Here is a 20,043-nt window from a genome sequence, read left to right as displayed (position 1 = left end):
TAGCTGTGTGTTTAAAACTACATATTTTTTATTTAAAAGCCTTTTATTCCCCCTCATTCTGTATAATTTGGGTGAAGACTAAAAGTTGGGTGTGATTTTGCCTTATAAATGAATTTCTGCTGGGGAATCTTCTAGAAATGCTTTTCCACAGCTGGGGAACTGTTCTAAATAGCTTTTGATAAAGTTCATGCGTCTTGGAGTTTCAGAAGGAAATTTTTATCACAGATCCTAAATGTTATATGTCCAAATTATGGCGAATCATTCAATATTAGTTTATGGTGCTTTTATTTTAACTTGAAAGTATCTTACTGAGGCCAAGTCCTCAGACTTCTTAGGTTAAGAAAGAAGAAAATAGGATAAAGCCTTTAACCATAAGTACATAAAACACCTCTGAAAATTAGGAGATAATTTGGTTTTCTTGTGGTTCATTCCACTTCCTTTCAAATACTTTGAAGGAATTATGTTCAGTGGCATGTTAACCATTTTTTAAAATTTTACTTAAAAAGTAAATTTTTGTTTTATGTTAAACATTATGATGTCAGCATATAATAAAATTAGGGCCTGATGTCTTCTTTTAAAAGAATGTTAACATTCCATGTAACTTTTCTGACCTGTTAGTAAGTTACAAATATATTCGGAAGTACCAAAGTATACAATTTAAGTTGCTTCATATTGATGGCAAAATTTTTGGATACTAGAATTTTTCATAGGCATGCAAATTAAAAATTCATTTCTAAGCAAAATGTCTAACCAAATATGGCTTGATTTTTACCCCCAAAATACTGATAATGAATTGGTTGATATTCATGATGGGGGCAGATCAGTACCAAACAGCTAAACACTCACTGGATGTTTATGCAGAGTACCGAGGGCTCTATCACATCAACCTGGCGATGCCTTTTATGGTCATGTGACCTTGAGAAAGTCCCTTCGTCTGGTTTGTAGGCTCATACTTTAGAAACAGACTTTATTTTTGGTTTTCACACTTTTATTTCAGCAGTAAAATCTTTTTTTTCCAAGTAAAATCTTACTCAGAACCCCTAGCTACATGTGCTGCATGTGCATGCACACACACACACCCCCTACACCACTTTATAAATCTTATTTTATTAATATAAATTTCTTTGTAAACTTCAATTACTATAATACTAAATATTATAAAGCCAATCAATGAAAACATGTATTAATGCATTGGTGATATCCAATGTATTAGAATTTGGTGAGTAACAGAGTTATATGATGGAACTTGTTTTTTAAATTAATTTTTTACCAAAATAAATTTTTTTAAATTAAATTCAGGTCAAATTTGCAAAACCCTGACTCTCCTCCATGATCATTAGTATTCTATGGAACATATTTTGAAAACCTTGGGATAGATGATCCCTCAATATCTTTTTCAGCTCTAAGATTTTAAATCCTATGGATTAGACTTACTGAGTCCAGATCAGATTGCCTAATTTAAGAATGTTTCTGAAAATGAGCAAAGTTGCTTTACAGATTTCTGGATCTTTCCCAGGTATAGCCAGTGATTTTATCCCTCCGAATCCTTCACCTTTCAAGGAATTATCTAACACAGAGAACAGAAACTTGATATTGCCCAAACCTTTTTACTTTTCAATATGAGCTCCAAGACACTAACTGATCTACTGTGAAACAAAATGTTTTTATTAGCCTTATCTAATAAATGAGCACTTTTTGCTCACTTCATTAAACTGGGTGATAATTCTTTAGATGTGAATATTAGGTAGGTTATAATAACTAATCATAAAAAGTTGTAAATGTGTTAATGGATGAAATGTACTTTTTGTATTCTGTACAGCTTTGTCTTTTTTAATTATGAAGTACTTAAATGCACTTACTATGATAGGAAGTATAATGTGTGCCTTCTAGGATTTGTGAAATGGTTTCATGAACTCTAAGGAATTTATTTTATTTTATGTTGTAAAGTTTTCCCTATCCTAACTCAGTAACAAAGGGTTGACTCATATTACAGTGCTATAAAATTTTAGTTTAAGAAAATAGATTTGACTACTGAATTTAGAAGTGGAGAATAATAGTATCTGTTTTATTTTAGGATAAACTGATATATTGTGCAATAAATAATCTTTAACAAGTAAATTTTAGTTCATTGAAGAGGTTTTTTCTTATCATGTAGTTTCACATTCTCATGTGCCAAATGCTTATATTCCTTAAAGGACTGTTTTGTGTTGTGCTCTGGGGGGTTGTGATGTTTGTGTACTATGTGTTAAAATTCATTTCAAATTGGACTCAATTTTCTTATACCTAATATATATCTGAGTAATAAGGCTTCTTGAAAGTACCTTTTGGTTCAGTGATTTTTAACAATGGTAAGTTGGATTTATTAAAAGGAAGTCTGAAGAATTTGCATTTTACTGGTTTCTTCTTCATTAAATCAGGCTTATCCAGGAATAAGAAAACTACTTGGAGGTTAGGGAAATCAGCTGATCACCCATATTTATGCTGGACAACACAATGACAATATAATAAACAGTTTATAGCAGACTTTCATTTTTCTTTCTTATCTTTTAAAAATAATTGATAAAATATTCCATCCTATGGCAGTTTTTTTAAATATTTTTATTTTTTATTGATTTCAGAGAGGAAGGGAGAGGGAGAGGGAGAGAGAGATAGAAACATTAATGATGAGAGAGAATAATCAATTGGCTGCCTCCTGCACACCCTACACGGGATCGAACCTGCAACCCAGGCATGTGCCCTGACCAGGAATCAAACCGTGACCTCCTGGTTCATAGGTCGACGCTCAAGCACTGAGCCACGCCGGCAGAACCTTATAACAGTTTTGATCTTTACCTTGTAAAATCATTTCTAAGATAAAATTAATGTAATTAGAGAAGCATAGTAGAATTTTTGGGCTAAGAAGTGAAAAGCCATTTATAAGGAGTGGTAGTTTCTAATTAAATTTACTAATATATGTCATCATGGAGAACACATTTTGGTCTCAAAAGACATAAAAGCCTCCAGCTATATTTTAATCTTGCAGCTGTGTATAGTCTTACTCTCTGGCACCCTCTGTCTTTCTGTTAAGATATTTATTTAGAGGTTGAGAGTGTGAAAATTCCTGAGGAACTATATCTGTCTGATTAGTGTTCCTTTTATTGTAGTTAGTTACACTTGTTCTTTATAATAGTCATTGTTCAGGTATAGAATACGTAGGTATATTATCAACATAGCTCTTTCAGCTGTGCCTAAAAATCCAGAAAAAGATGAATATTGTTTCACCTACACAGCACTCAGAAACAAGTAAAGTGAAAAGCCAGAGGGGTGGTTTGCGATTCTGCTTTAATCCAGGATACGAGGAAGTGAAGGCCCAGGACAGGCCTTGGTAAATACCAACCTAGAAGTTGTGATTTGTTTTCATGAGACAAAAAGCAATGACACTGATAATTTCAGCAATGCAGTTTGAAGTAACACATAATGTGAAGTTGAGCCTTTTAGAGTAAGGGATAACATACTCACAAACTGTTGTCTTAGGAACATGGGATAGTATACAATTACCTTTGATTCCAGCTGTGAACGTGAAAGTAGGATTCCCCCTCCACCCACCCAAAAAAAGGCCAGTTACGTACAATGATGTAATAAAAGTTCAGAGGGCTATAGGAAAAGGAAGGTGTCTGAAAAGTTTACAGGACAGGTAAAATTTCTGCAGTAAGTGCTGGCTGAACAGATTAAAGTAATACCATGGAAAGGGAAATGAGCAGGCATGGCAGAAGTTAGAGAGGAAGACAGCAAAGGTTTACTTTCTGGGCTGGTGAGCTCCAGCTTGAGATTTTTTTGTTTCCTAGTGAATGTCATCCATGTCTCAGCCTTAGTTAAAAATGAATTAGTAGTTATTGATAGCTTTCCCTGATGCCCAGTCTTGTCTTACAGTAAAAAACTTAAACATTTGCTTTAAATGGTATTAAGTTGAAATAGTTTTAAATTATGGAGCCGTAGTCCTAACAGACTTTATTTAATAATTACAAACAAATACTTGATACAGATAAAATAACAATGAAAAACTGTACAATGCTTGCAATGATAGGCAAATGTATACAAATGGGAGATTTTCAAAAATAATAAATGTCTAAAATAATGCCGGGTTTTCATTCAATTTCTTGATTAGTGATAAGATAGCATATATGTTTGCCTAGTTAAAAAGAAAACACTACACTTATTGTTCTGTTGACCAGTGGAGGGGACATGCATTATAAAATAAAGTCACAGGACAAGAAAATCTGAAGTCAAATAAGCATTTTCACAGGCAAAAATAGGATTCTTCCAATCTCATGATTCGGGACTTCCCATAGTCTGCATTTGCTCACAGAAATAAACAAGAAGGTCCTTGAACAGCATGTGTATTAAGAGCACATATTCTTAAAAGGTTGCCAAAAGAGAAAGTCATTTATTCAACATACATTTATTGAGCACCTACTATGTACCAGGCACTAGTAACACAGATGAAGAGTACATTGGTAAAGCTTAAATTCAGACTGGTCTTAAAAAATACTTTCTACCTGTCCCCTGGGACCACTTATATATTGGGAAAAAGTCCGTGTGTTAGGTAAGGGACAAAGAAAAAATGCACCGGGTTATAGTGATAAAAGTTAGAACTTTTGTGAGGCCTTGTGGAATAGTGGAGAAAGGGCTGGATTAGGAGTAGGGAAACCTAGTCCTATTACTTACTAGCTGTGTGACCTTAAGTAAATCTCACTTCTCTGGCCCTAATTTTTCATAAGTAAAATGATAATTGGGCTACAATCATTCATAGAATATTAGAGCCAAAAGGGAACAGAGATTATCTAGTCTGGTGCTTTTCAAAGTACTTCAAATAAAAATATGTAGAAGTCCCATTGAAGAAGCAAAGGTAACACCCAGAACCTCACTCCCCTGCCCTCTCCCACCCGGAAATTGGGAGGGGGATTCAAGACCTCCATTTGAAAACCTCTCATCTAATCCAAACCCTCCCTTTTCAGATGAGGAAACCAAGACACAGAATAGGAGGGGCTGTTTCAATGTGCACATTTGGCTTCCTAAATAGAAAGGAGGGAGGAGGGCTAAATAAAACAGTTTTAAGAAATTCATCAAAAATGGAAAAAAAAAGTTTTTTGTTGTCTTGTTAATCCTCACGAGGATATTTTTTCCCCATTGATTTTAGAGAGAGTAGAAAAGAGGGGAGGAGGAGACAGAGAGAAACATTGATGTGAGAGAGCCACATCAATTGGTTGCCTCCTGCACACTCAACTGGGGCAAGGAACCTGCAACCCAGGTACATGCCCTTGACCGGAATCGACCCCACAACCCTTCAGTTCAGGGGCCGACACTCTCTCCACTGAGCACATCGGCCAGAGCAGAAGTTATCTATTTTAATTCTCTCAAAGTAGCTCCTTATGACAGGGAGCTTTGAAATTGATTTTGTTTAAGGCAGCCAGAGGCCGAAATGAACAACTACCACAAAGACTGTACGGCCTACAGCGGACTATGGCAGAAAACCACACAGACCCCATGTCAGTAGCCACTTGATCCGTGGAAGATCCTGGCCCTAACAATGCAAGTACTAGCGGTTTCAAGAGAAATATTTGGAAAATTAGGAATGAGTACAGACTGCTGTCTATCTCCCAGATCCCCAAGGAGCAGTCACCACCTATTACTCAGAAATACTAACAGAAGTGGACATGTCGGGTCTTAAAGTGAACGGTACAACCAAAATCACTTGGTTTGAAGATTCTTCAGAGGCATCCTCTCCCAGGAGGAAAGTCCTAGTGTGGTATCTTGACCACCGTTAATCACAGCAGATGTGAAATTAAACCAGAAAGTTAAAATGCATGTCCAGTGCTCGACCTACTTGGTCAGGGCTGTGATCTGTTCTGATTTCATGGCATCAGACAGGAAGCTGAGCTCATTGCATAAGGTCTCGTATCGGAATGCCATCCGGATCTGAGCAACGTTTGTCTTTCGAATATCATTTCCTTCAGGTCCTTCTTTATAATAATTTTGTCCCAGAAACTTCTGCTTTTCCTGTGGCCCAAGAGAAATACAAGTCAAACAGTACACCTTAGATTCCGTTCTCTAGCCACACGGCAGCTCTGGCATTCAGCCACACCAAATCAGACGTCCCCCATCAGGGCATCTTTCCCCATGGGGCTCTTACGAATTTCCTCCTGGCCCCCATGTCCTCAGGGATGTCACCCTGACAATCACATTCACTCCCTTCATCTCTGACTATGCCTTCCTTGATCAGAAAGGACAGATTCCTGCTGGTGAGGAAAATGGCAAGGTGAAGACTCTTAAGAAGTCCCTCCTCAGAGCTGGCAAAGGCAGACAGTCGGGAGTTTGGGGAGAGCCAGTCCAAGGAACCGAGTGCACACACTGAGTCTGCAGCCTTTAACTCCTCTGCATCAGCATCAAAAGAGCAACACCGGTGCAGCCCTGTTCCTGTACCAGCGACATCACCCAGAGGAGGTACCCGGGACCTGTGCCACTGAGCAATGATTCTCAACCCTGCATGTCAGAATCACCCAGGAGGCTGTAAGAAGCTACTGATGTCCAGGTCCCATCCCTAGAGTTTCTTATTCAACCTAGGTACTCCTCCTCTGGTCAAAAAATACTGAGGGCCTAATGTGTGCCAGGGGCTATTCTAGGCCGAGGGATATAATGCTGAACAAAACAGCCTTTGCCCTAATGGAACGTACATTCCAGAGGGAAAGACATAAAAACACGTATCTACATATTACAACATCAGTAATAATATTATGAAGGAAAGAGTAAATGGACAGAGAAAGGTAAGTGTGTCTATTGCTGAATGGGTGGTCAGGGAAGGCCTCTGAGGAGGTGACATTTGAGTAGAGGTCTGGAAAAGGTGACAGAGCAACCAGGAAAATTTGAAAGTCTCCTCCCCGGGGTTCTCCCCTAGAACATGTGACAGAGACCCTGCCTGTCCCCTTCATCACTGATGCCAGAGCCTAGAAAGTACCGGGTCGACAGGCATTCACTGTGCACGTGCTGAAAGGCCAGGAGGGACAGCGCCGCCACACCATACCTGATGTGAGAGGCCGCTCTGCAGCACGCTGTTCCTGGCGATCTCACACAGGTCACACGTGCTCAGCTTCCACACTTGAGCAGCAATTGCATATTCTTCCATAAGTGCTTCCTAGATTCCCCCAAAAGTGAATGTATTAGATGGCAGAATATCCATTTCAATGCTGCACAGATTTCCAAAGCTACAAACATCAGACATTGCAGATTTAATTTTTCTTTCATGATTGGCACCTGGATAATCAAACAACATCCTCCCCCTAAGATTTTGTGTGTGTGAAATCTCAGGTTACCAGGAGAGATAGATGAAAGAACACCTACGTAGGTGTTTGTTAACAGCACATGTCTGAAGCCCTGTGCTGGTCCTGGGGACACCAGCCTGCTCTTCTGGGACAGTCTCCTGGGTCAGGCAAACCTTTAGTACCTGCTCATGGTTTGTTATTTATTTAACAGACCATTTTTTTAAGATTGTCCAAAAGTCAAAGTTAATCTGGGTACACTACTAAGAGCAGAGATGGAACCTTAAATAAGGAGAAATGATCAGTATCAGCGGTGAGACAGTGTAATCCCCAAAGGATTTGGGTTTGGGCTGTGCTATCACTTTATCTTCTGGGATGTGAAATGTCTGACTAACCCAAGCCCTTCCATTATCCCACTGCCTCTGTATCTCACAGCAGCGGTTCTTAAGATGTGGTCCCAGGATCCCTGGGGGTCCCCAAGGCCTTTTAAAAGGTCCTCCCTTTTCCAAAGATATGTATTTGTAAAGGGGAAGGTTTTCTTCCTATACTTTGGTAGAAACAATTTAGCACAACAGATTGCAGATATGAGAATCCAGCTGTCTTCTATTAAACCGGACATTAAAAGAGATTTGCAAAAATGTAAAACAAGGCCATTCTCAGTATTTTTTTATTTTAGGAAATATGGTTATTTTTCATAAAAATAGCTATTCATGTTAACCTTTAATAGATTTATCACTAGATATAACTCATGCTCTCTGAGGGCCTCAGTTCTTGAGAGTATAAAGGGATCTTAGACCAAAGCTTGGAGAGCCTGTCCTAGAACACTCTGGGACTTCTGTCTTCACTAATCAGTGGCTGTCTTATCAATACCATCAAAATGTGTTTGGCTCACTAATGCTGGTCGCCATGCATGACATTGCCTTTCCCTTCCTCTTCCCTTTCCCCACAGTCCAAAGTGTAATAGTAATAACATTATTGAGAAAAATGGTAGCCAACATTTTGAATACAAGCTATGTGCAGATGCTCTGTTAGGCTCTTCACCATCTTAATGAAGCCTCCTCACACTACAGTTGAAAGGTAGATGTGAGTCAATTTTTCCCCTATTTACACATGAAGAAGAATAAGATACAGAAACATCAAGTAACTGTACCAGCGTCGCGGAGCTAGTAAATCAAAGAAAAGGGAAATAGGGAAAGGCAAGGAAATTGTACCTTCAAGATTTCAAAGCCTCCAAAAGAGGGCTCCTGGAAGAACACTTCCTTCCCTCACCAGGAGCTGACCTGCTGTCTTCCCGGGGCCACTGCCCTCACCCTGACAGCAGAACTGAGCCGTGCACTGCAGTGAGAGGCCAGGCCAGGACCGGTGCCTGCTGGGAGGACCTGCAGTCCTCACCTCCCCTAAAGTCCTCACCTTTGTGTAGTGGAACTGCATGGGGTCGTCGGTGGAGAGGGAAACATGCAGTCCCTTGTGCAGGAATTCCCTCAGAGGGTTTTTGGAGTATTCGAGGAACAGACTGTTGTTGCTAAGAGGAGACATGGCAATGGGGATCTGAGCCAGGTAGTAGAGATACTGCAACACCGGACTCTGCAAGAGAACCACCAAACTCAGGTGACAAGGGCCAGAGAGGGGAGGGTGAGGAAGGTAAGGGTGGGCAGGGAGGGAGGGAGGGGAGAAGCATCATCAGTGGAAGCCAGGGGTCTGAGCAGTGTCTGTGCAAGTCCCCAGGCAAGCCCGAGTTCCCCAAAGCCAGGACATCCCATCCCTCCTCCTTTTCCCCGACCTCAACATTCACCTCATTCCTACATCACATGCCCCTCTCTCCCTGGGTCTGCCCTCCTGCCACTGTTGGAAGTGCTCCCTCTTGCCCCCAAAGTGGAGGCATAGCTCAGGGCAGCTGCATGCCCCAGATGACCCCAACCTGCATACTCAGCTGTCCTCCCCAGGCGCTGACCTCAGTGGTCAGTCTGGAAGATGCCCCACTTGGTGGTTTTGTTGCTTTGACTGCAAACATTCAGGTTGAGGCTATAAACACTCCAGCAGATGGGAAGGGGCAGACCTAACTGGGCTAGAGAGGTTTCTTTGGTACAGTACCCACCCCACACAGAAACGTGACAGGTGGTTAGACCTCCCAGGACCACAGCAGGGGAGCAGTTTGAGCAAACATCGTCCCTGTGGAAGCGATCCAAGCAATGGCACAGACCACATGCACAGAGTTCATGGGAGCATTATTTACACCAGCAAAAAGCTGGTTTTTTGCCCAGCAACTAGAGATGGTTGAATCAAAGATGGACAATCCAAATGGCAGGCCGTCCTTCCAACAGCCTTTAGAATGAGGAGCATACATACGTTGCAGCACAGAAAAATGCTTGTTAAATAAAGTTAAGGGACAAGGAAGGAACAAAAATCTGTTTATTATTATAATAAGCATTTAGAAATATGCTCTGGAAGAAAAAAAGATGGAATAGGAACAACTAAAAAGCTATAAATGGCTGTTTCTATTAAAGCAATAGCAATATGGGTGGGGTTTTTCTTCCCATTTCTCCATTTGTTGGAAATCCAAATTGTGTTATACTTATAATATCACTTTCATAATTAAATATGAAACGAAAATGACTACAGATAGCCCTGCCCAGGAAAAGGCCCAGAGACTCCCAGGGGCAAACGAGCCCGGAGATCCCACTCCTCCTCAGGGGAACCCAGGGCAGGGCTGTCGCTGAAGGCGGATGTCTGTGAATGGCTGGTTACCTTCTTGAGGAGCAGCCCATGGGAAATGTTGTCGGCAGTCAGGAAAGCAGACACCAGGTGGGTGATGGATCCAGCCTCGCCGCAGTGAGGCCGGAACAGGAACGTGCTCAGACCTCGCTCCCTGCAGAACAAGTGAGGCAGGCTCTTGGTCAGCAAGGACCTCTGGTCCACATTGTGCAGGACCCCACAGGCTGGGCCTGCACCCCTAACTCAGGGCCTACTCCAGGGGAGACAGTAACCCAGCTGACATAGGGCACCCTGGAAACTGCCCCTCCGAAAATGCAGAGGCCAGGCCCAATGCCTCAGAGCCAAGGGGCACTATCCCTGGGGCACAGAGGGAGCCCAGTGGTAGGAGGAGACTGCCCTGTCCTCCATCCACTTCTCCCCTCCTCTCTTCACCAGGCCTGCAGCCCAGATTCCTAGACCTTCAGAGCAGGAAAAGCCGTGAGAAATCATTGAGTCCAACTTCTCTGTTACACAAATGGACAAACCCAGAGAACCCAGAGGTGGAGTGAGACATTAGAAGCCACTGAGCAGGTCAGTGGTAGAGCTAGAACTAGAGCCCCATGTCCAAAAGCTCGGCCCAGACTGCCCCCACCCAACACCAGGCCATGTTCTTTCCATCAGAGTCTCATTCAAAACCTCCACCCCACAAACTAGTGAGGCCCCATGCCCAGCAGGGGCGGGAGGGGTGCTAGACTTGCAGAGAGGGGCACGAATGGCTCAGTGTCCTGTGCGCTGGGCGCCTGGCTCCTGCCATGTGTGCCTCATCTGCATGTGTGCCCTGGTGGGAGCCTGGCCTGTAAGACCATTGGGTACAGGCTCCATGAAGGCATGGGCTTAGTCTGCTTTGTTCCCTATAATGTGTCCAGTGCCTAGAACAGTGCCGTTCACGTAGCAGGTGCAATAATTTGTTGCATGAATGATTGCACGTGTGAACACTTGCATGCGTGTTGGACGTCCTATGCTTGTATCATATCAGGTACAGGCAGGTACACATGTAGGTGTTAGTGTGTGTGTGTGTGTGTGTGTGTGCGCACACACATGTGTGTGCAGGCTTGGAGTCTGGCCTCATGGTATGTATGATTGATTGTGCCTATTGTAGTGGGCATGGCTGCCTGTGTACCTGGCCCTGTGTGGGAGGCTGGGGCACGTCCTTGGGTTTGAAGTGTGAGGGCCCATGGCCGTGGGTGCAGGGCAGCTTACCCACCTGCGGAGGTTGTTGAGCACCATGATGTTGGCATACATGTAGTACAGGTAGTAGCTGTAGGGCGGGTTCTGCTCACTGGTCCAGATGTCCGGGTTGGGGCTCTTGTCCGAGAACATGTGGTCGCTGTGCTTGGACTCATCATCCACACTGTCGAACCCTGTCACCTGGGTGGGACGAGGGGCCCTACATCAAGCCAAGGCAGAGGAGCTGCCGGAGGCCTTGGAGGCTGGGCCTCTCAGGTTCATGCCTCAGCTGGGGACCCCAGGGCCAGCCTGAGGCACAGTGCCCCCAGGGGTGGGATGGGGAGTGGGCACAATGCCATCATCTTTCCTCCAGGGCTTCCAAAGGACCCCAGAGGGCCAGACTGGAGCATACTAAGCCCTGTGTGATGGCGGCAATGGCGAGGGGAACTCGGGCCAGGTGAACAGCGAGGCAGCCTTACCCACTGCTCATTCCTCTGCTGTGCCAAGGAGGAGGCCGGCGCTGCAGGGTAGCCAGCAGTCCTGCCATCAGCAGCAGGGACAGCAGCTCTGAGGGGGAAGGGGACAGGCATGTCCCATGCACCTACTATACATTAGGCCCTGCTTGAAGCATTTACCACACATCAACTGATTTAATACTCAGTGGCCCTGTGAGGGAAGGCTGGGCTGCAAGCAAACCAGAACCAAGGCGATTAGCCAGAGACCACAGGCTCTGAGCCTAAATGGGCTCAACATCTGGGCTCCAGGGCTGTAGGTGGAGAGTGCCCAAGGGCATGTCCCAGGTGTAGTCATGTAAAAAACAGCTGGAATGCTTCACAAACAGGCCAAGGTGGGTCCCATCCAATATGGCTTCCTTGGAGGGCTGAGCCATGGCTCTGGGAGGAGGTGGCTCTGCGCACCGCCTCTCCCCGGGAGCTGCCCTCTGAGCCAGGTCAGAGAAGGTCCGGAGACTCCCACCTTCCACTTCAGTTACACCTCGGCTGGGGTCCAGACTATGCCCTGGGGCCCCACCCTAGGCACTGGCTTCCTAGTCACCTGCTCCCAGAGGTCAGGCCCTGACCATAAATGTACCTGTGAGGACACATGTGTGGCAGTTTGCTAACACGTGTCCCTCCTTACACTCAGCCAGAGTGGGGCTCTAGGAAGGGCCCCTGAAAGACTGCCCACTTCTCTCCACACTGGCCCCAGCTGGGTCTGCCAGCCTCTCCCAAAGGAGCAAGAGACCACGAGGGGCTGGGCAGAATCTTCTCCATCACAGAGCCCTATGTGTCAAAGGAACGAGGTCCCCCCCACCCCCCATAGCTCTCGGCATGACCTGGACGGGCATGGGGGACCGGGAGGACTCAAGTTCTGCTCTGTCCCCACTAGCTCCAGCTTCACCGGGACTCTCAAGGCCAGCCCCTCTACTGAACTCTATACCAACGGAGGCAGGGCCTGGAACTGGACCTCCCACAGGCCTCAAGCACAAAATATATACAAACCTTAATTCTTCCTCCTCCTGCTCAAGTCTGCTCTTCCCCCATTGTCAGCAATGGCCCCTGAAAGGCACACTGTCCACCCCCCCAAGACCCCAGGCACCAGGAGGCCCCCTGGACCTCTCCCTGTAGCCCACCTTCAGGCTCCACCCTGTCCTGTCAACCTACACCAGTGATGGCAAACCTATGACACGTGTGTCAGAGGTGACACACGAACTCATTTTTTTGGTTGATTTTTCTTTGTTAAATGGCATTTAAATATCCTATCTAATAAAAGAGAAACATGGTAATTGGCGTACAACCGCTACCCTTCCCATTGGCCAATCAGGGCAATATGCAAATTAACTGCCAGCCACGATGGCGGCCGGCAGCCAGGCAGCTTGAAACTAACATGAGGCTTGCTTGCTTCAGTGACGGAGGACTCCAACGTTCCCCGCCTGCTGCTGCAGGCCTCTGAGCTGCAACTCTAAGCAACTATGTAACAAATATAGAAGCTAAACAAAACCCCAGAAACCTGCTTTAGTCGCGGGCTTCAGCCAGCAGGATCACAACATTGTAAGCAAAGGCCAGATGCCTACTTTCAGCAGTGGAGGCCTAAGAGCTGGAGCCAAGCCTCAAAGCTAAAGCTGGCCCAGAATAAAAAAAAAAAGAAAAGAAAAAAAGGAGCGGTTGGGAGCTTCAGTCACCCCCAGCCTGAAAGCTCAGTCCCTCACCCAGACTGGCCAGGCACCCCAGTGGGGACCCCCACCCTGAAGGGTGTGTGACCAGCTGCAAATAGCCATCATCCCCTCACCCAGGCTGGCCAGGCACCCCAGTGGGGACCCCGACCCTGAAGGGTGTGTGACCAGCTGCAAACAGCCATCATCCCCTCACCCAGGCTGGCCAGGCACCCCAGTGGGGACCCCCACCCTGATCCAGGACACCCTTCAGGGCAAACCAGCCAGCACCCACCCGTGCACCAGGCCTCTAACCTATATAGTAAAAGGGTAATATGCCTCCCAGCACCGGGATCAGCGGAGCCGCGAGGCCTCCCGGCACCGGGATCAGCGTGACGGGGGACAGCGCCCAAACCCCCTGATCGCCCTGTGGCTCTGTGACAGCGAGCGGGGCCACAACCTCCCTATCCACCCTGCTCTGTTCGTGACAGGGGAAGGCACCCCAAACCCCTGATCAGCCCTGCTCTGTGCCTGATAGGGGGGAGCTCCCCAACCCCCTGATCGCCCTGCAGCTGTGTGTGTGACAGGGTGCGGCGCCCCAACCCCCCCACCCCACGGGCCCTGCTCTGTGTGTGACGGGGTAGAGCCATAACCTCCCCATAGGCCCTGCCCTGAGTGTGAGAGTGGCGGCGCCCCAACCCCCTGATCGGCCCTGCTCTGTGGGTGATAGAGGGCGGCGCCCCAACCCCCTGATGGGCCCTGCTCTGTGCGTGACAGGGGGCAGCGCCCCAACCCCCTGATTGGCCCTGCTCTGTGCATGACAGGGTACAGAGCCCCAACCCCCCTGATGGGCCCTGCTCTGTGCGTGACAGGGGGTGGCGCCGCAACCTCCCCATCGACCCTGCCTTGTGTGTGACAGGGGACGGTGCCCCAACCCCCCAATTGGCCCTACCCTGAGCGTGACTGAGGGTGGCATCACAACCTCCCGATCGCCCTACTCTGTGCATGACAGGGGGCGGCGCCCCAACTCCCCAATGGGCCCTGCTCTGAGCCCGACCAGGGGCTGCACCTAGGGATTGGGCCTGCCCTCTGCCACCCGGGAGCAGGCCTAAGCCAGCAGGTCGTTATCTCCCGAGGGGTCCCAGACTGCGAGAAGGGCACAGGCCGGGCTGAGGGACCCCCCTCCCCGCCGAGTGCACAAATTTTTGTGCACCAGGCCTCTAGTATAAAATAAATATCAAAAATATGGTTGCAAATATCAAAAAATTTCTATATGTGACACAGCACCAGAGTTAAGTTAGGGTTTTTCAAAATGCTGACATGCCGAGCTCAAAAGGAGCGCCATCCCTGACCTACACCCAAGCCCAGCACGCTTCCCGGAGTCCTGGCCTGCCTCCCGCATAAGCCACACTTTTCTTACTTAGGAGGCCGTCTGGCATGGGGATAACAACACCTGCTCGGGAGTCAGGCACCTGGATATGAGTCCCAGTTCTGCCACTTTTTCATTTTTATCTCCTCGTGTGTAAACTGGAGCTAGTAGCTTCGTAGGGCTGGTGTGAGGATTAAATGGGACAGTCCCTGGAGGGCGCCTAGCACAGGGTCTGACGCACAGCAAGCACATAATGCTGCTTATTATCAACACAGGGTCCAACACACGGCTAGTACATAACACTCGTATTATTAACACCAACCATGGTGTAAAGTAGGGCAGCCATGAGGCTGAAGCAGGATCGTGTCACATGCGGGCCCCGGAGCAGGCAGCAGCAGTAGCGGGGCTGTATGGCTAGTTCAAGCCCCTGACTGTCTGCTGGGACAGGTCCCTGACTCATCTTGACCCTTTCCCCCAACTCTAGACACCTTCTGTTCCAGGCCACTCACCACACAGCAGCCAGGACGGTGTTTGTCTAAAACATAGATACAGTGATGTCCCTCAGCTTGTTGAAACCCTTTCCTGATAGCCCATCCCCCGGGGCCTCCCCCCTACACACACACACACACACACACACACACACACACACACACATTCACAAACTCAACCACCCCTACCCCATGACCCCAGCCTTCTAGAATCTCCCCTGCATTCCTCCTTGTCAGAAATCTTTCCTAGAACCTCCACCAGATACTGACCTTGCTTCTCACTGTCCTCAGCTACCTCTATGCCAGGCACACAGAGCAAGCGACCAGCACCTGCCCCACTATGCCCTTTCTGGTTAGGTCTCCTACGCCCCTTCTCTCCCTCTCACATGGAACTAAACAGACATGGAAGATAAATATATTGTGTGGGGCTTGTGTGCTTAAGGTGCGAGGGCCGTCTTTCTAAGTAAAAGCAGGAGAGCTGAAATGTCTGTCTCTAAAGAAGCCGGAGGCTGCTGCTTGGTGCTGCTGGCGCAGGACCCAGTCTTTCCAGCCCCACCTAACCAGGCACTGACTCCTCAGTCTACCCTGTGCTGCCCACCCCAGCACCCACCCAAGCCCCAGGGTGCCCCTGAGGAGCCTGGTGGGGCTGGCAACCCCATGCCTGGGCACAGGAGTGACAGACCTGAGAAGGGAAGCCTGATCGGCCCACAGGGAATCCTCCCCTCTCTCCGCCTCCACGCACATCGCCTGGACACCACCCACACTTACATATTTCAGGAAGAGGTGAAGCTCTCGGTGATCTTGGGGGTTGATTGTGGCCTCAAAAAGGGGCAGGAAGATGTTCTCCAGCATCTTTCCAAAGCTTGGCAGCAGTTTCTTTGACCTAAATATGTCACTGGGGAAAGTGAAGACGATGATCAAGGTGGACCCAACAGCCCCCTTGGCCTGTCTGAGATCGACCTCAGTCACTTCCCATTCACACAAAACACCCTGAGTGGAGGCAGAGATGTGGCTTGAGCATTGTCCTTCCCCTCCCCTCCAACTCCCAGCAACATCTGCACTACTAGCATTGGTTGGCAAACTCGGCACCTGCCCAAGCCCCTCTGAGAGCTTTCTCAAACCAGAGGCCACACTGGGAGAAGGGTGGAGGGATTCAGGGTGACCACGGAGATGAGTCTTCCTATTCCCCAGGGATCCAAACTCTCTGCCACTCAGCTCAGTTCCCCTGAAGCACAGGCCCCAGTCCGCCCAGGGGCCATGACCCCCTCCATCAGCCAGACAGCTGGAGAGGACAGTGGTGGTCTCTGAGTCAGATCCAGGGGAGGGCCAGCAATGCAGGCCACCATCAGGTGCCCGACTCCCTGGTGCTCACCCAAAAGGACCTCCGCATCCTGCAGTGAGAAGACAGGCAGCAGTTCCCACCAGGCATTTGCGCACATATGTTCTTTAAAGAGTAAGAGTTTGTCACAAAGACATCCCTGAGCACCCCTTCCTATAGGAAAATCCCCGGGAGAAGAGGCCTAAGTGGGCACTGGAACAGGTCTCAATAGTGCAGACTCAGCGGCCCAGGCGGGACAGGTGGGGGGCCCAGGGGGCACAGGCAGGCAGGGGGCCGCCTCACTTACTAGATCCGGGGCACCTGGATGATCCAGCGCATGTTAGGAGAGTAGACCTTGTGCTGGATGAACCAGTGGGCCAGGTTGAGCCACTCATCGGGACTGCGGCCGTAGATGGAGAGCCTCGGCTCTGAGTACTGGTACTTGCTCTCCTCCAGCTCCCGGGCCACCTCCTGGGCACCAAGAAGAGCTCAGGTCAGGCCACGAGCACCCCGGCTGCTGGATCCTGCAGCTCCCTCAGCCACCTGCTCCCAGGCTGGGGAGGCCTCATCTACATCACCTGGCTGCCAAGCAAGTACTCACTCGCCTCAGCAGAGGCTCCTTCCTGGAGAGAAAGGCCTTGGGTCTGCACCATCACAGCATAACCAGGCCAGGCAGCAGACACGGCTCCCCAGGGAGCTCAGCTGCTCCCAGCCAAGCTCAGGCTGCAAATAGACAGGGCAGCAAGGCTGGACGCTGTGAATGCTCTCAGGGTGGACACCCTCCTCCTCCTCTTGCCCACAGTCCACACAGTGGACACATTCAGCACCAGCCTGTCCACACTCGGGGCTGACAGCCGGGGCCAGAGCACTGGGCCCCTGAGCACCTGAGCTCGCCGGAGCTGGATGGTGGGTGGGCAGGGATTCGGGAAGGAGAAGATGACAAGGAGGCCAAACGCAACCCCCTTCTGAGGGCAGATGCTGGCAGGTGTCTGAGGAGGGCTTGGAGAGGCTGCGGGCCCACTCACCTTGACCATCCGAGCAAAGTACTCTCCTCCCAAATAGTTTTCCGTTTTCAAATACAGGTCACGCAGCTCACTGGCCCCCACAGGATTGTATTTAGAGTTGAACTTGTCGAAGCGGTGGAATGTCTGCCGGCCCTGGAGAGAGGGGGCCACAGCCAGATTCACCACTTTGTTCTACGGCCACCACAGCCATTTCCCCTCTCCAGGCCTTTACAAGGTGGTCTGAAACAGAGCCACACTGAAAGGTCTTCTCTGTCAGTTCTTGCATAAAATCAAAATGTGCTGGGGCCAGGACCATGCATCCTCACTCTGTCAGCCTTGGGGTCCTTTTTGGGGGGCCCTTGGTGAAGGAGGACCAGGGCATTGTGCTCTAAGCTGCTATGGCTAAAAGCATGGCTGGCTGAATGAGCAGAAGATGCTAAACTATTGAACGATCAATAAAGTGTGCCCTGACCAGCCAGTGTGGCTCAGTGGCTGAGTGTCAACCTATGAACCAGGGCACATACTGGGGTTGCAGCTCAATTCCCTGTATGGGGCATGTTACTATCTCTTTTTCTTTCTCCCTCTCCCTTCCTCTCTGAAATCAATGAAAAAAATATTTTTAAAAAAATAAAAATAAAGTATGTCCTATTACTAGTTAAATTTCATAATGCACTTTCTCCACCTTATCGCATTCAGTATTTTGTTTGTTTATGCAACAGATTTTTTTATTATAACACAACATTTACCATCATAACCATTTGTAAGTGTACAGTTCAGTGGTATTAAGTACATTCATATTGTTGTACAACCATCACCACCATCCATCTCCAGAACTCTTTTCATCTTGTAAAACTGAAATTCTGTACCTATCCTATATAATAAAAGGCTAATATGCAAATCAACCGTATGGTGGATTGACCTGTCACTATGATGCACACTGACCCACCAGGAGGCAGATGCTCAACACAGGAGCTGTCCCCTGGTGGTCAGTGCACTCCCAAGGGGAGTGCTGCTCAGCCAGAAACCAGGCTCAGGGCTGCTGAGTGCAGCAGTGGTGGCGGAAGCCTCTCCTGCCTCCACGGCAGTGCTAAGGACCCTTCTCAGGGAGCAGGCCTAAGCCAGCAGTCGGACATCCCCCTAGGGGTCCTGGACTGTGAAGGGGTGCAGGTTGGGCTGAGGGACGCCCCCTCCAGTGCACGATTGTCATTCACTGGGCCTCTAGTTAAACAATAACTCCCCATTCTCTCTTCCCCCAGTCCCTAGCAATCTTTTTTTTTTTTTTTTTTTTTTTTGTCCCTAGCAATCTTTATTCTCCTTTCCGTCTGGATGAAATTGCATATCCTATGTACCTCACACAAGTGAAATCATACACTACTTATCCTTTTGTATATGGCTTCTTTGACTTAGCATAATGTTTTCAAGGGTCATCCACATTATGGCAGATGTCAGCACTTTATTCTTTTTCTTTTTTAATATATTTTATTGATTTTTATTTTTTACAGAGAGGAAGGGAGAGGGATAGAGAGTTAGAAACATCAATGAGAGAGAAACATCGATCAGCTGCCTCCTACACACTCCCTACTGGGGTTGTGCCCGCAACCAAGGTACATGCCCTTGACTAGAATCGAACCCGGGACCCTTGAGTCCTCAGGCCGACGCTCTATCCACTGAGCCAAACCAGTTAGGACACTTTATTCTTTTTTAAGGCTGAAAAGTATTCCATTATATGGATACACCACATTTCGTTTTTTCATTCATTTATTGATGAATCCTTGGGTTGCTTCTACCTTTGGGGCATAGTGAATAATGCTGCATTGATGTGTAAGTATCTGTTTTAGTCTCTGCTTTCAGTTCTTTTGGGTACATACTTAGGAGTGGAATTGCTGAGGAAACTACTTACTATGTACCTGCACCATCATTTAGTATTTTAATAACTTTGAAATGTCAATAGGCATGTTGCATTAAGCATTTTATAGGCAAGGAAATTAAAGCTTGAGTGAGTGGCTTAGGGGCACACAACTGCTAAGTGACGGGAGTGGAAATAGAACTGGGACCTGCCTGACTCCATGTTGCATACTCTTGTCCCCTGGCCCAGGGTTGCTCCCAGCCAGTTATTCTGAGGCCAAATTATCTCTCACAGTTGCCATGGCTAGAAGAGAAAGCTGCTTGCACAGTCAGCCTCTCTCCAAGCACAATCATGGCTTCTTTTCAGGCGGCTGACTCCCCAGCCGGCTGCCTAAGGCCCCGGGGCGGAAGCTCACTCACCGCGTGGACGTCCAGCGAATCCACAGTGAGGTCGTAAGGGTCCATGTTCAGGCTGTCGAACACCTGCCGCAGGGTGATCTTCTGGCCCTGCTTCTCGGCCACGATTCTGTCCGGCTCCGTCTGGTACGTGTGCTTGATAAAGCGCAGCAAGTGCTTCTGATTCATGCAGGCAGCCGCGTGGATGTGCGTGTCCACCTGCAACACGGCACCCCCCAACCCGTGAGCCGGGCTGCCTCCTCT

General features: G+C 47.9%; 1 protein-coding gene across 12 annotated transcripts in view; it reads right to left on the bottom strand.

The window, feature by feature from the left end:
* Positions 1-5,230: 5,230 nt before the first annotated feature.
* The window catches only part of AMPD3 (adenosine monophosphate deaminase 3), a 47,595-nt gene continuing 32,782 nt past the window's right edge, over positions 5,231-20,043 (bottom strand). For 7 of the 12 annotated variants that reach the window (XM_036325369.1, XM_036325368.1, XM_036325366.1 and 4 more), the window contains 9 exons: positions 19,804-19,998; positions 17,560-17,691; positions 16,842-17,005; positions 15,985-16,111; positions 11,248-11,411; positions 10,038-10,158; positions 8,703-8,876; positions 7,058-7,168; positions 5,231-6,036 (listed from right to left, as the gene is read on the bottom strand). In XM_036325369.1, the coding sequence (XP_036181262.1) occupies positions 5,860-6,036; positions 7,058-7,168; positions 8,703-8,876; positions 10,038-10,158; positions 11,248-11,411; positions 15,985-16,111; positions 16,842-17,005; positions 17,560-17,691; positions 19,804-19,998 (1,365 nt within the window). In that variant the 3' untranslated portion in view covers positions 5,231-5,859. Of the gene's footprint in view, positions 6,037-7,057; positions 7,169-8,702; positions 8,877-10,037; positions 10,159-11,247; positions 11,412-15,984; positions 16,112-16,841; positions 17,006-17,559; positions 17,692-19,803; positions 19,999-20,043 lie in introns of those variants that run through there. The other 5 variants (XR_004970414.1, XM_036325365.1, XM_036325371.1 and 2 more) reach the window with 5 other exon arrangements.

Source organism: Myotis myotis, unplaced genomic scaffold (genome assembly GCF_014108235.1).
Source record: "Myotis myotis isolate mMyoMyo1 unplaced genomic scaffold, mMyoMyo1.p scaffold_m19_p_10, whole genome shotgun sequence".
In the NCBI taxonomy this organism is placed as follows: domain Eukaryota; kingdom Metazoa; phylum Chordata; class Mammalia; order Chiroptera; family Vespertilionidae; genus Myotis; species Myotis myotis.
This window is presented reverse-complemented; position numbering and strand designations above follow the sequence as displayed.